Source organism: Prionailurus viverrinus, chromosome A2 (assembly GCF_022837055.1).
Source record: "Prionailurus viverrinus isolate Anna chromosome A2, UM_Priviv_1.0, whole genome shotgun sequence".
In the NCBI taxonomy this organism is placed as follows: Eukaryota; Metazoa; Chordata; class Mammalia; order Carnivora; family Felidae; genus Prionailurus; species Prionailurus viverrinus.
The window spans coordinates 54,394,762-54,408,615 of record NC_062562.1 but is presented as its reverse complement, the minus strand read 5'-3'; the positions used below and the strand labels follow the sequence as shown (position 1 = coordinate 54,408,615).

The following is a 13,854-nucleotide window of genomic DNA, read 5'->3' as shown; positions in this document are numbered from 1 at the left end:
CCTGACCGAGCAGAAAGGGGAGGAAAAAAAAAAAAAAAAAAAGCCTTCCTCTTGGAGAGCGGGAGGAAACGTCTAGGAGGGGGCGGAGGCGCGGTGGCGGCAGAGGCGCGGCGGCCAGAGCGCAGCGCGCCGGGTGCGGAGCCGGACCCGGAGCGGACGCGACGCCGCGCGCTGCCCCGGCCGCCGCCCCATGCGCGGCGCACTCGCGCCCCCTCCTCTCTCCCACCCCCGGCCAGCGCGGCCCCGCCCCCGGAGGCTCGCGCCCCGCGCCCCCACTTGCCCTGCGCTCCGCGCGGAATCTCGAGTGAACGCGACGCCGCGCGCCGTCCCGGCCGCCGCCCCGCGCGCCCCGTGCTCGTGCCCCCTCTCCTCCCCCCTCCGCCCCTGTCCGCCCCGCCCAGCCCGGAGGCTCGCGCCCCGCGCCCCCATTTGCCCTGCGCGCCGCGCGGAGTCCGGCGCGCGCCGGGGGGGGGGGGGGGGGGGACGGGGGGCGGGGCGGGCGCCTGGGAGTGCGGGCCCCGCGGGGCGGCCATGGAGTGAGGCGGCGCGCGGACTCGCGCTGGGACTGACCGACTGATTGACCGACGGGCGGCCCCGGGCTGCGCGTGCTGGAAGATGAACAGAGCAGGTAGGAGGCCCGCTCGACCTCGGGCGCCGAGGGACGCGCGCGAGGGGACCGCGCCAGGCGCTCCAAGTTGGAGCCCACGGGGCGCCGGGAGCGAGCCGCCGAAAATCCCCCGACCTTCCCGCCCTGCTCGGCCGCCGCTGAGATATGGGCGGGTCCGGAGTCCCCTCGCCGAGGAGGCTGAGGATCATCGGGGGCCCCCGTCCGAGACGCCCCGCCTCAGGGACGCTCCCTCCGTCTCCGCGAGGCCGCACCCTGGCGGTGTACTCCGTCATCCCGCTCCCACGGCCACCCCGGCGTGGGGACCGTTTGGCAAGCGAGGAAGGCTCCCTTCGCGAAGGCGACTTGATCGCGCTCCTGAATCCTCGCTCCGGCCCCTCTGGGTCCCTGCCAGATCCTCGCTGGCCCCTCGGAGGTCCCTCCAGGGCCCCGGGATCCTCCCGCAGCTCTTCGCCACCCCGGGGTCTATTCCTGGTCCGTCAGTACCTGGCGGCGCACTCTTAAGACGATTCCTGCTCCCTCCTCTCTCTTAGACCCCGAGACTTAGAGCTCACTCTGAGGATCAGACTAGAAAGCTCTAAATTATTGTCCCCCACAGCGTACCCTTCCCTCGCCGCGCCCTGGCCCGGGGCCTTCTTTGTGCCTCCCCCAGGGGACCACATGCCAAGGGACGCTCCTCGCCGCTGAGGCTGAGCCCCACTCCAGACGTTTCCCTCCGTCCCTCGAGTCCGACTCTGCCAGTTCAGGGATTCCGGGAAATCCAGAATGCGTTTGTTAGTAAATATTAGCAATCCCTTCCGAGGAGTGCCATTTAACAGATTTAGTAACTGAGACTCCCATGGGCGATGCCCCGAACCGGTCTCAGGATTTCTGACTCCATCCACCCGGAGGGCAGAAAGTTCCCTGAAGAGGCGAGCTTGCAAGCCAGCAATCTCAGCTAACTTCATTTCCCTGCCAAGGAGGGATAGTCACTCTTTTTTTTCTTTTTCTCTTAAAATTTAGCAGAAGGCAGCCCTCTCTCTGACCAACACCCTCGTCCGAAGCCATACTCCAAAACACACATCCCTAAAGAAACAGGAAGCCACCATTTTGGCTGTCTTAGAACCATATCCTGCTGCCTTGTATGTGTGTGTTGTGGCTTTTTCTTTTTAAAGACTTTTTAATGAAAAAAGTCATTGTCTTAGGAGGTGCAGAAGGGAGACATTTGGCTGGACTGATTTGACAAAGGAGACACTCGGGGACTTGGGAGTGTGGTAGCTGCCTTCATGTGGCCAGGCACTGTTGTTGCTGGGCATGTGGATGCCTGGACAGTGAGGGAGTGGGTCAGAATGGGGGTGGGGTGGGAGTAGGGGTGCCACTTTGGGAGTGGAAGAGGCTGGAGCGGGGTCCCAGTGTTCAGTTAGCCACTCCTTGGAGGAAGAAGGTGGCCTCCAGCCTGTTTCTGGCACAGCCTGAACAGAGCCGGACAGGCTAGCTTTTTCCTACACTCCTAATAAAACCCACTTTAAAACAATGGTGAGAGCAGTTCCAGTTTTCCCACGTTTCCCTGCTTGAGGCTTGGGCAAGCCCTCCCCTCCCTGAGAATATGGGGGATGAAGTGAGCAGGAATAAACTTGGAGGCAGGCTTGGACCCAGGAAATCTTAGCAGTTGCTGCTCTTGGGTTTAGTGGTCCTAGAACTTGCCTCCAGCATAAACCTGGTTACTTTTTCAGTGTGATAGCAATGATGGAAACCTCACATAATGATTTCTGTGTGCCATGATCTGAATTTCCTGATCATGTAACATAGTGGTCCACAGACTCCGTGGGAATGAATTTCAGAACCACCATATACTTAGTTAGGTGACCTTGAAGAGGTTACTTAACCTCGGTGCCTCAGTTTCCTCATCTGAAAAATGGAGATGGTATGATCTTTGTCATCGAGTTCGATTAAATAAAGCTCATAAGGTATCTGGAACAGTGTCTGTCATAAGCCACTAATGAATACTGGTTAACATTTATTGGTCACTTATTATGAACTAGGTGTGGCTTTTAAGTGTTTTACTTGTATCAGTTCAGTTTTCACAGTAACCTTATGAGGTGAGTACTCTTGCTATCCCCATTTTATAGGTTGGAAAACTGAGCTGCAGGGATTTTATGGTCACTGAGCCAAGATAGGATTGAAATACAGACTGTCCAGCTTGAGAGCCTACTTTTTTATGCAGTGCTGAACACATAGTAGATGCACAAGAAATGATGGCCAGTTGAGTTTCTGTTGGCCTCTAATTGAGGTGTCTTCTATTATTTCTTTCGAACTTCTCAACAGCCTTATAGAAAAAGGAGGTATTTATTTCATCTTGCCAAGAAGGAAACTCAGGTTCAGAGAGGCAAAGTGACATGCCCAAGATGGCACAGTTGATATGTACCAGTGCTGGGATTGGAGCCCAGGTCTGTCTGAGCCTGGGGCCCATGCTTTTCCAACTTCGTCCCATGCAGTCTGCCCAGTATGTGCCCTGTTGTGGATCACTGGACTAGCTTAACAGCAGCCTAATTAGAAATCGTCAAGCTTGGCTTGGACATTCCAGCAGGCACCCAGGAATGAAAGTTAAATTAAGATGCGATTGGGAGGTGAAATTGGAAGATAATTACTCTTGGAACATATGGCTATGAGGGTTCCAGGGGGAATATAGTGAACTGCTGTTGAAACAGACTCAGGGATTGAAGAAGGGGATATCAGGAGACATCAGAAGAAGAGCCATGCATTTAATACTCTGTAGTTGGCCAGAGCAGAAGGCACTTTCCTAACTGGTGCAGTGCTCTTACTCTACAGATGGAGAAACTGAGGCCCAGCGAGGGGAAGGGACTTACCCAAGGTCACACCTCCAGTTAATGGCAGAGCCAGGAGTGGAGATCAGAGTTCCTGACTCCTAGTCCAGTGCTCCTCCCAATACCCCCTCTCATTTAACCTCTATATAGCTGACATGGGAGCAGCAGCATGAATGTGTGACAGATTTAATTAAAATAGAGAGAGAAAATACAAACTAGTAATGGGGGCTGGCTAGGGATGATTTCTATCACCAGAAACTGTTAAAAATCTCCTCTTCCTGTCACTGTGGTTCCCCACCGTCAGTTTAACTCTTGGCATCTTGGCTCAAAGGCTATTCTGCATTTGAGTTATGCTCATGCATAGCAAATTGCCAAGAGGTCCTGGGCAGAGAGGGTATTACCCTGGGCTTTGTGATACTGAGAAAGGGAAGGTTCACACAGCAGCCACAGGGACTCATGAGGCAGCAGAGGGTCCACACCAGCTGCACCCATGCTGGGTTCTAGTTAGAAAGAGAAACTTAACCCGGAGGAGGAACCCCCAGGTCTGATTTATCCTGTAATTCTGCATCCCTGCCAGACTGGACTCTTGACCATACTCCCAAAGGGCTTGCGTCTAACCACCTCTGGGCCTCTGCATATTCTGTTCCCTCTGCCTGGCATACCCAGCGTCTCCTTTGATTAAGAAAATCCTGCCTGTCCTTCCACATGCGCCCCAATGCTGCCTCTTCTGCGGGTCTTCTCTAGGCAGGATTGGTCTAGGACCCAGATAACCTTGTACAGAGGGCAGGCACTCTATCAGGTTCCTTTCTGTGAGGAAGGAGGGAAGGGAGCCGAGCTAAAGCTCTCACACAGCCTTCATTTTCTTTCCTTCCTCCCCAGTGTCTTTCCCAGGCTCCTCCTCATGCCAGGGCTCCCTCCTTGGCCCTGCTCTTTTCTTTGTTCACACTCATTCTCTTGGTGATCTCACCAGGCCCATGCCTTAAATCCCATCCCTGTGATGGATACCTCCAGCCAGACCTCTCCATGGAACCCAGACTGGTCTACCTAGGAGTCCACTTGATGTCTGTCTCCACCTAGGTGTGTGTGCTAGGTAACTCAGATTTAACACGTGCAAACTAAAATTCTGGCTTTCCCTCCCTAGCACGTACAGCCTCCCCCAATTCAGTTGGTGGCAACTTCATTTTTCCAGTTCCTCTGACTCAAAACCTTGGTGTTGTCCTTGACCTTGCTCCTTCCCTTACACCCCGTATCCAACCTGTCAGCAAATCCTGCCAGCTCTACCTTCATATTTGGAATCTGACTCTTTACTACTCCCACTGCTGCCAACCTGGTCCAAGCCTCCACCGTCTCATCTCCTGCCTGGATGTCCCTGGATCCGTCATCACCACTTCTGCTTATTTCAGCACATTAACCAGAGTATGCGCGTCCCTCTTCTGCTTGGGGGGCCTGCATAATCTGTCCCCTTCCTGTGACCCCTCTGACCTCATCTCCTGCTTCTCCCCGTTGCTTGCTCGCTCGTCCCTCCCTTCTGGCCACTCTGGCCCTCCTTGAACATACCAACCGAGTCCTGGCTTCCCTCACATCTCTCTAATCTTTGCTCTAGCGTCCTTTCCATAAGGCCTACCCCAGTAACTCTTTAAAATTGAAAAAACAAACAAAACCCCACCTAACTCCTAATCTTTGTCTATAGAGTTTATGATCATCTAATATACAATAAGGTCATATACATCTCCTTTTTATTCCTTATCTCCTCCACTAGAATATAAAGGTTCATGAGGGACAGGGTCTTTGTTTTGTTTATTGATGTGTCCAAAGATTCTAGATGGGTGCCCAGCACATAGTAGGTGGTCAATAAATATCTGTTCAATGGAATTGGATTAATGGAAATTGGATGAGAACAAACCTTGTGACCAGTCAGTACTTCTGAGTTCTGAACTCAGCCTTTTGTAAAGTTCATACCTGGTTAGTTGTCTCTGGTCTCTCTGGCCTCAGGTTTTCTGAATTTTACCTTTCTCTGCCTCACTAAAAGCTGGGAGCCCTGAGTCTCCACTGTAGAAGAAAGCTCAGTAGCAAAAGGGTGAAGGCATAGGTTCTAGCGACTGGACCAGGAGGCAGGAAACCCACATTCTCCCTGGGCCCTGCTCCGGGCTTGCTGAGAACAGTATGCGTCACCTCTGTGTGCCTCAGTTACCCTATCTCTTACTGAGGGGTCAGACAAAGCCTTTCTGATTCTGGCATCCTTTGATTTCAGAGGGGGTTCAGGTGAAACACCTTGAACCTCAGAACTGGAAGCAGAACATGAACACTAGATATTTGTCATTCCTAGGGGATCCTGTGGGGAAGGCATTTTCTTGCAGGATCACGCCTCAGACACCTACTGTGACCTTTCTCGAGGAGATGGCGCCACAGATCAATAGCTTGATTGGATGAAGGATGGCGTGGGGGTGGGGGTGATACAACCAAGGTGATGGTCGTTTTTCATGGCCCATCTGTCCCTCTGTCAAGTCTCACGGTGCTCATGTGAAATACCACCTGTTAAGGATGAGAAATGAGAGTCCCCACCCCCAAAGAGTAATTTCATGCCAATGCCTGACACCTGATGTTGGGAACTTGAAGCTAGTATTATACATCAGTGTAGAGCAAGGCTTATACCAGGGGAAGATGTGTGGTAGACAAAGACTGACATTGTTAGAATAACAATTGCTACTATTTATTGGCTAGTCCTACTTGAAGGCCTACTGCTGGGCACTTTTAATAAATTATATATATTTTAATATTCATAACCTCTTGAGAGTAGGTGTTACTGTTGAACCCATTTTACAGATGAGGAAACTGAAGCTCACTTTTATAGGTTGTAAGTGGCAAAGCCAGGATTTGAATCCAGATGAGCCAGGCTCCAAAGGCTATTACTTCACAGTTACAGGTTAGCTAAAGCTTAGCTGTTTAAAATCCACATAGTTGGGTGGGTTTTGTTGGTGGTTGTGGTGGTGGTGGTGGTGGCAGCGGTGGTGTGTGTGTGTGTGTGTGTGTGTGTGTGTGTGTGTGTGTGTTTTAACTAATTTGGACAGATAATTTTCTAAATTAGGACGTATTTGCTTATGGCAACAAGGAGTTGGAGGGCCACTTATGTCTTGAACACTCTGGGTTATTATCTGGATGCCCGTGTCTAGCCTTGGTGTTGATGTGAATGAATATAGGTGTGGGTTAGGGCGTTGGCGTAGTGGGTGCTTTAGCCTTTAGGGTCTCGACAGCTGAGTCTCTTCTCTCCCTTTCTTGCTGGCAGCTGCCACATCTTACACCTGGCAGGGTTCCTGTTCTAACTGCCAGTCCCTTCCCCTCCTAATTAGCTGTACACTGGGAAACCAGACCACTGAGTTCCTTAGATATATGTGCAAAGTACAACTAAAGAGACTGAAATCAGGCCCTTTCAGGAGCATGGTTCCTGGGCACCTATATTCTTGCTGCCCCAGGCCTTTTTAATTTCCTTTGGGGCCTCCTCAGTTAAATTTTACATGGTTCTGTGAGTTTAGGGGAGATACTGAGTTTGGCTTGAGGTGCCAATGGAACAGTCCCACGGAGATGGGTTACAACGAGCTAGTGCTGTGCTGGCCAGCACCATAGCCACCACCCACATGTTGCTACTGAGCAGTTGAAATGTGGCTAATGTGAATTGTGATGTGCTGAAAAGTGTAAAATACACATTTGATTTCAAGGACTTAGTACAAAAACGAATGTCAAATATTTCCTTAATAAATTTTGTATATTGATGACATGATCCAAATATGACTTATTGATGATATCCAAAATGGTAATATATCAAATATATTGAGTTGAAAAAGTATTGTTAAAATTAATTTCACCATTTCTTTTTTACTTTTTTAAAGGATATATATGTATATCCTTAAAGTATATATCTATATACTTTGATCTATCAAATCTATCAAAGTGTGCATGCACGCAAGACAGAGGGAGAGGGAGAGAGAAAATCTTAACCAGGCTCCACACCCAATGCAGAGCTAACGTGGGGCTCCATCCCACAACAGTGAGATTGTAACCTGAACCCAAATTGAGTAGGACACTAAACTGACTGAGCCACCCAGGTGTCCCAGATCTCTCTCTCTCTCTATTTTTTTTTAAAGTAGGCTTCATGTCCAGCACAGAGCCCACTGTGCTCTCACTACCCTGAGATCAAGACCTGAGCTGAAATCAAGACTTGGAAGTTGGGGCGACTGGATGGCTCAGTCTGTTAAGCATCCAACTCTTGGTCTCAGTTCAGGTCATGATCTCATGGTTCATGAGTATGAGCCCCACATGGGGCTCTGTGCTGACAGTGTGGAGCCTGTATGGGATTCTCTGTCTTCCTTTCTCTCTCTCTCTCTCTCCCTCCTTCTTCCCCTTTCCTGCTTGCTTTCTATCTCTTTCTCAAAAAAATAAAATAAAATAAACTTAAAAAAAAAGAGTTGGATGCTTTACTGAGCCACCCAGGTGCCCCCTCGTTTTTACTTTTTACTTTTTACTTTTTTTACTCGTTTTTACTTTTTAATGTGGCTGTGAGAAAAATAAAAATTACATATGTGATGATAAACGTGGCTCATGTTGCATCTCTGCCAGCTACCCCTGGACTACAGATGACAGGGTAACGGTGCTGCAAGGGTTTAACTGGAAGTCAAATGCATGGGGAGAAGAGTTTGCTGACAGACCTTTAGGAGCTCTGCTTCATCTCCCTTCTGTCATGAGCCAGGCTGGCATTCTGAAGTTGCTCTGCATCAAACCCAGGCCTTAGTGGGGATGGCACTGGGCGGCGGGGAGAGGCTTGAGGGGAGACTTGTGTGTCTTCATCTATGGGCAGTGGGGAGCCAGGCAGTGTGTTTGAAGCTGAGATGTCAGGATGGAGTTGCCTTCCTGGAAATCTTCATTCCTCACTCTGCCCACAGTGCGGCCAGGGGCTTGGAGGCATTGAAGCAGTCTTGTGGCAGGACGGATGAACTTGGAAGTGGGCAGCTACACCCTTGACCTTTGCATTTGTCCAGGCCTCTCTCATTCTGCAAAATACAGCTTAAATTTCACCTACCACAGGAGGGTCTTCCTTCATCATGGTAACTCTTGCTTCTCTGACTCCTGTTGGATGTACAGTTTGTACCTACATCCTTTATTCTGACATGGTCAGATAGATCCCCCAAATCCACAAGGGAAGAGAGTTTTTGCAGATATACATGTTGGAAAATATCATGTAGCTTCTCCCATGAAGTTTGGATGCCCATGAAATTTAGACACAGGGCAGTTAGCTAGACACCAGTCTTGAAGCATGTACAATTCAGAGGTGACCCTTAGAGGAGGAATCATGCATCACTGTCACAGACCTTTGGTGTATCATTCTTGAAGGAATGAGATAATGGCTATTCAGTCATAATATTCCAAAGGTCTGCAGCTCTGTCCTCCAGTTGTTCTGTTCGTTTTGTCTCCCTGACTCAATGGCAAGTACTCAGCAGAGGTATTCTTTTCGTCTTGATTCTAGAAGACCTTCCTATGTATGGTGCTATGCGTATAGATAGGTATCCAATGAATTAAGTGTAGGGTGAATGTAGGCTCCATGTGGGTGGCAGAGATGATGACCGTCAAGTTCAGCATTGTCTCATGAGTGCCTGGCACCTAGAAAGAATTTTTTTTAATGTTTGTTTATTTTTGAGAGAGAGAGAGAGAGTGCGAGTAAGGGAGGGGCAGAGACAGGGACAGAGGATCTAAAGTGGGCTCCGTGCTGACAGCAGAGAGCCCAATGCAGGGCTCACAGTCACAAACTCTGAGATCCTGACCTGAGCTGAAGTTGGATGCTCAAATGACTGAGCCACCCAGGCGCCCCTAGAAAGCTTGTAATACGTAGCTGTTGGATGAATGATTACAATGATCTGATACCTGTATTTGAGGAGTATTTCATTGAGTTCATTGAGTAGCTGGACTATATATAGAAGAAAGATCTATTTACTTTGTTTACAGAATGAATTATCAGTGGAGGTCAAGGGGTCTTAAAGATGATGGTGGAGGGCATAAACTTAACACAGAATATAGCAGATTGGGTTCACATAGGTTGGGAAACTATCTTCAGTGTTCTCTTCAAAATGGTAAGTTGGAGACTCTGAATGGAAATAAGGGTTAACTGTACTTTTTCTCCTTCTTTTTCTCTATTTTTATCCTTTAGATTCACCAAAACCACCAGTTGCTCCCAAGCCAAAGACTGCCAGTCCCCTCACACCAGTGACAGCACCCAAATTCCCTTCATCACCCCGGCCCGATAGCCTTCCCAGTCCCAACTCCATGTCTAGGGGGCCGAAACCCCCCATTGCCCCTAAGCCCAGGCTGGCGACCCCCAGTGAGTGGAGAGCCAGCGTGTACGTGATCAACAGCTTGAACAAATGCAGCAACGGGAAGGTGCTCTGTGTTGACAGGGGGCCTTACGAAGAGCGCCAGTCCAACTTGGAGTGCTTGGAGTCTGAGGCTGACGAGGATTACATCGTGGTCCCCAGGGCTCCGCCGAAAGAGGACGAACCCAGGGACAGCAGCTGCTCTGCAGAGAGTGCTGCCATGGCGCCTCCAGATGCCACGGGGGAAGAGGAGTGCAGGGAGGAAGGCGAGGAGAGTGACCCAGAGGGGCTGGGAGCTGCTCCAGCTGAAGTGGTGCTGAGTAGAGAGGCTGACGGAGGCGGGGCCCCCACTCCTGAGAACGTGGAGGCAGAGGATGGTGCCTGTGACCCTGGGGCAGAGGAGCAGACATTGACAAGTGAGGAGGAAGAGAAGCGAGTGGAAGAGCACAACGTATACAACCTGGAGGACAGGGGACCTTGGGACGGAGAGGCAGTCCTCCCAAGCGATGACGTCATTCTCACTCACGTTGATTTAGAGGGTCCGGAAACTTCCAGCGAGGAGCCTGGGCCCCCTGGGACACCCAGGGAGGCAGAGGAGGGTGGTGGGGAAGGCTCCACCAACACAGAACCAGGGGTTCCAGAAGAATGTGTGGATTCCGAGAGGCCCTCTGACGGGGACGCTGACGATGCCAGCAAGGAACCCACAGAGAATGAGGACTTGGCCGTGGGTGTCCAGGAGGCGGAGACAACCACTGATAGCCCTGAAATCTCTGAGGAGTGTGAGTGTGAAGATGACCGTGATGACCAGGATGAACCACAGGACCAAAATGAGAAAACTGGCCAAGAAGAAATGGCAGCCGTCACCCAGGAGGTGGGAGAAGACCCCCGAGAAGGCAGAGACCTGGTGCAGGACGAACCTGCTGAGGAGAGCTGCCAGATCATTCCTTTCGAGAGTGACAGTGTGGATGACTTTGTGACGTCACTCTCGGGAAGTCCCTACGAGTTCTTTCCGACCGAGAGCACCTCTTTCTGTAGCGAGAGCTGCTCTTCTTTTTCCAAGTCAGCAAAAGGCTTAGAGTCCGAGCAGGAACCACAGTCAGGAGAATGTGCAGAGCAGGGCCCCGTTGTTGGAGCTTCCTGTGTCTCTGGGGAGGGCCCCTCTGTCCCTGAGGTAGTGGTTATGCCAGAGGATGAGGACGCCGGGGACGATGCACTCACCAACCCCTATGAGATGGGAGTTGACCTGGAGCATGAGGCTGACCCTGGGGAAGGAGAGAAGCCGGAGACACAGGCTGCATGTGACACGCTGAGTGGTTATGGCATGAAAGAAGAAATGAACTCCGATGCTGAGGGAGGCCTGGTCCCCCTCGACAGGAAGAACATCATCACGAGGACCAGGCCCCACTCTGGGAAGGTGGCCGGCTATGTCCCAGAAACCGTCCCAGAAGAAACCGGACCAGAAGCTGGCTCATCAGCCATTGGCATTAGAGGTGCCACCAAGGAGGCGAGAAAGACAGTTCTGTCGTTGGAGGGGAAACCGCTGGAAGCCAGCAGGGCCTTGCCAGCAAAGCCCAGAGCCTTCACTTTGTACCCCCGATCGTTCTCCGTGGAAGGCCGAGAGATTCCGGTCTCCTTGTACCGGGAGTCGGAGGCATCTGGCTTGGACGACCATAGGATCAAAAGGAAAGATGACAACCTTTCTCTGCCCTGTGTGATCAGCTCCTCTGGGAGCTTCTCCCAGAGGAACCATCTCCCATCCAGTGGCACCTCAACACCCTCTTCTGTGGTTGACATCCCGCCCCCTTTCGACCTGGCCTGCATCACCAAAAAGCCCATCACAAAGAGCTCTCCCTCCCTGCTGATCGAGAGTGAGCCCCCGGACAAGTATACCAAGAAGAAGAAGTCATCCTTCAAGCGGTTCCTGGCGCTTACGTTTAAAAAGAAGTCCGAGAACAAAGTGCACGTGGATGTCAATGTGTCGTCTTCCAGGTCTTCTTCAGAATCCAGCTACCATGGGCCTGCCAGGCTTCTGGAAATCGACCGCAGGAGCCTCAGCAACTCCCCGCAGCTTAAGGCTCGGACTGGCAAACTCCGGGCTTCCGAATCGCCCTCCTCCCTCATCTTCTACAGGGATGGCAAGAGGAAAGGTGTCCCCTTCAGCAGGACCGTGTCGAGAGTGGAGTCCTTCGAAGACCGCTCTCGGCCCCCCTTTCTGCCCTTGCCCCTGACCAAGCCGCGGTCCATCTCGTTCCCTAACGCCGACACTTCAGACTATGAGAACATTCCAGCCATGAACTCGGACTATGAAAATATCCAGATTCCGCCCCGGAGGCCTGCGAGGGCTGGGACATTTACGAAGCTGTTTGAAGATCAGAGCAGAGCCCTGTCCACAGCAAATGAAAACGACGGCTACGTGGACATGAGCAGCTTCAACGCCTTTGAGAGCAAACAGCAGAGTGCAGACCAAGATGCAGAAAGGTACTGTGAAGTTACATTTTCTTTGTTGTTGGGTGAGCCAGGAGGCAGGCGCTTAGGTTTAGGGGACGGGATGGACTTGCTTTTTAGCCTCAGGCTCTATTTATTTCTAGCCGTGTGAATTGGGGTGAGTGGCTTTACCTCTCTGAGCCTCAGTTAACTGGCTGCGAAATGGGGTTCATGCTACCTTGCGGCAGAGTGTTTGAGAAGATCAGAGTTGATCATCTGTGTGAAAGTATTGTCTAAAATGCCAAATACAGTGTAAATGTCAGCATTTGTGTTTCCATTATTTGAGAGACATTTCTCATGTAGATGGGAATGATGGGTTTGCTGGTCCCCTCCAGGAAAGTCACCAAGAGAGAAGGTTCTGGAATCTTGCCAAACTAAATATCTTTCACCATCAGGAAAATACCCTGAATTGAGATTGATACCCTTTTACTGTGTAAATATACACTCTATTCAAGGGAACTAGAAAAGACAATCTATTTAAATTGTTTAAAGAGCTAAGGGCGCCCTGAGCTAAATTTCTGAATAGAAGCCTTTTAAGAGGTATATCCAAGCTGATTTTTTTTTTTTTTGGATTCATTCACCTTGGAAGTAAAAGTGAAACACTGAAATTATTGACAACAGTGGGGATTTTCTGACCCCACCTTTCCAAGACTGACTGAATGCCCTTATTGAACATCCCATGTGGATAACTGCCAAATCTTGCTGTTCCGCGTACCTTGTGGACGCAACTTAAAGGCAAGGCAATTCAGCTTCAACCATTTACTCTCTTTGGGAGTGCCTGATCGGAATTAATAAAAGCGAAAATGGCGGTGATTTTAAAGGACATCCTGATTCTGACCCCTCGTGTGCAGTGACTTCACCCAGTCCCACACAGCTGCTGCTGCTGCTGCTAGGAGTTCCCAGGGCGCCTGCAGTAATGAATAGATAAGATGATTTGCAATTAGCCTGAGCTGTCGCTGGAGTGTAGATGCTAGCAGTGTTTGTATGGTTTATTCTCCTGAGTTTTTTACATGGTTCCCCCACCCTGGCTCCATCTTCTCTCTCCCCCAAGTCTGGGTGAGGCTGTTAATTAGTTCTTTCCAGAATGAAAAGGTTTGTTTGCTGGGGCAAGGGTAAACACTAACACTGCTGGAGGGACTGAGTTTAATTTGGAGAGTGTGGACATGTGCAAACTCTAAGAGGGTGAGAGCTACACAGCCGACCAGTTCATTGCATTAATAGTTATCGGCAGGGTTTGAGAAGATCCAGACCTAGCTGAGTGCCTCCTAGCGTTAATGAACATAGAACCAAGCTCTGAAACCAAAATCTCCCTGCTAGAAAGGACCTCAAAGGGCAGATGGTCAAGGCTCCCACTCTAGCAGGCCTTGCTCTGACCCAGTCTGTACTTGAATTCCTCAAGCCACAGGAAACTCACCACCTCCCAGGGTTGCCTCATCTGTTGCTAGGTATCCTGATTAAATTTTCCTTTCTGACTGAGGCAAAAGCTGTCTCCTAATATCCCTACCCCACTCATGCTGGCTCTCCCCTCTCAAGCTAGGCAAGTGAGTTCATTTCCTCTTTTGTATGACATCCCTTCAGAAATCGA

At 50.6% G+C, this 13,854-nt stretch overlaps 1 protein-coding gene across 2 annotated transcripts in view; it reads left to right on the top strand.

The window, feature by feature from the left end:
* Positions 1–501: 501 nt before the first annotated feature.
* Positions 502–13,854, top strand: part of FGD5 (FYVE, RhoGEF and PH domain containing 5) — a 122,590-nt gene continuing 109,237 nt past the window's right edge. For both annotated transcript variants that reach the window (XM_047843568.1, XM_047843559.1), the window contains exons 1-2: positions 502–628; positions 9,623–12,263. In XM_047843568.1, coding sequence (XP_047699524.1) covers positions 616–628; positions 9,623–12,263 — 2,654 coding nt within the window. In that variant the 5' untranslated portion in view covers positions 502–615. The remainder of the gene's footprint in view (positions 629–9,622; positions 12,264–13,854) is intronic.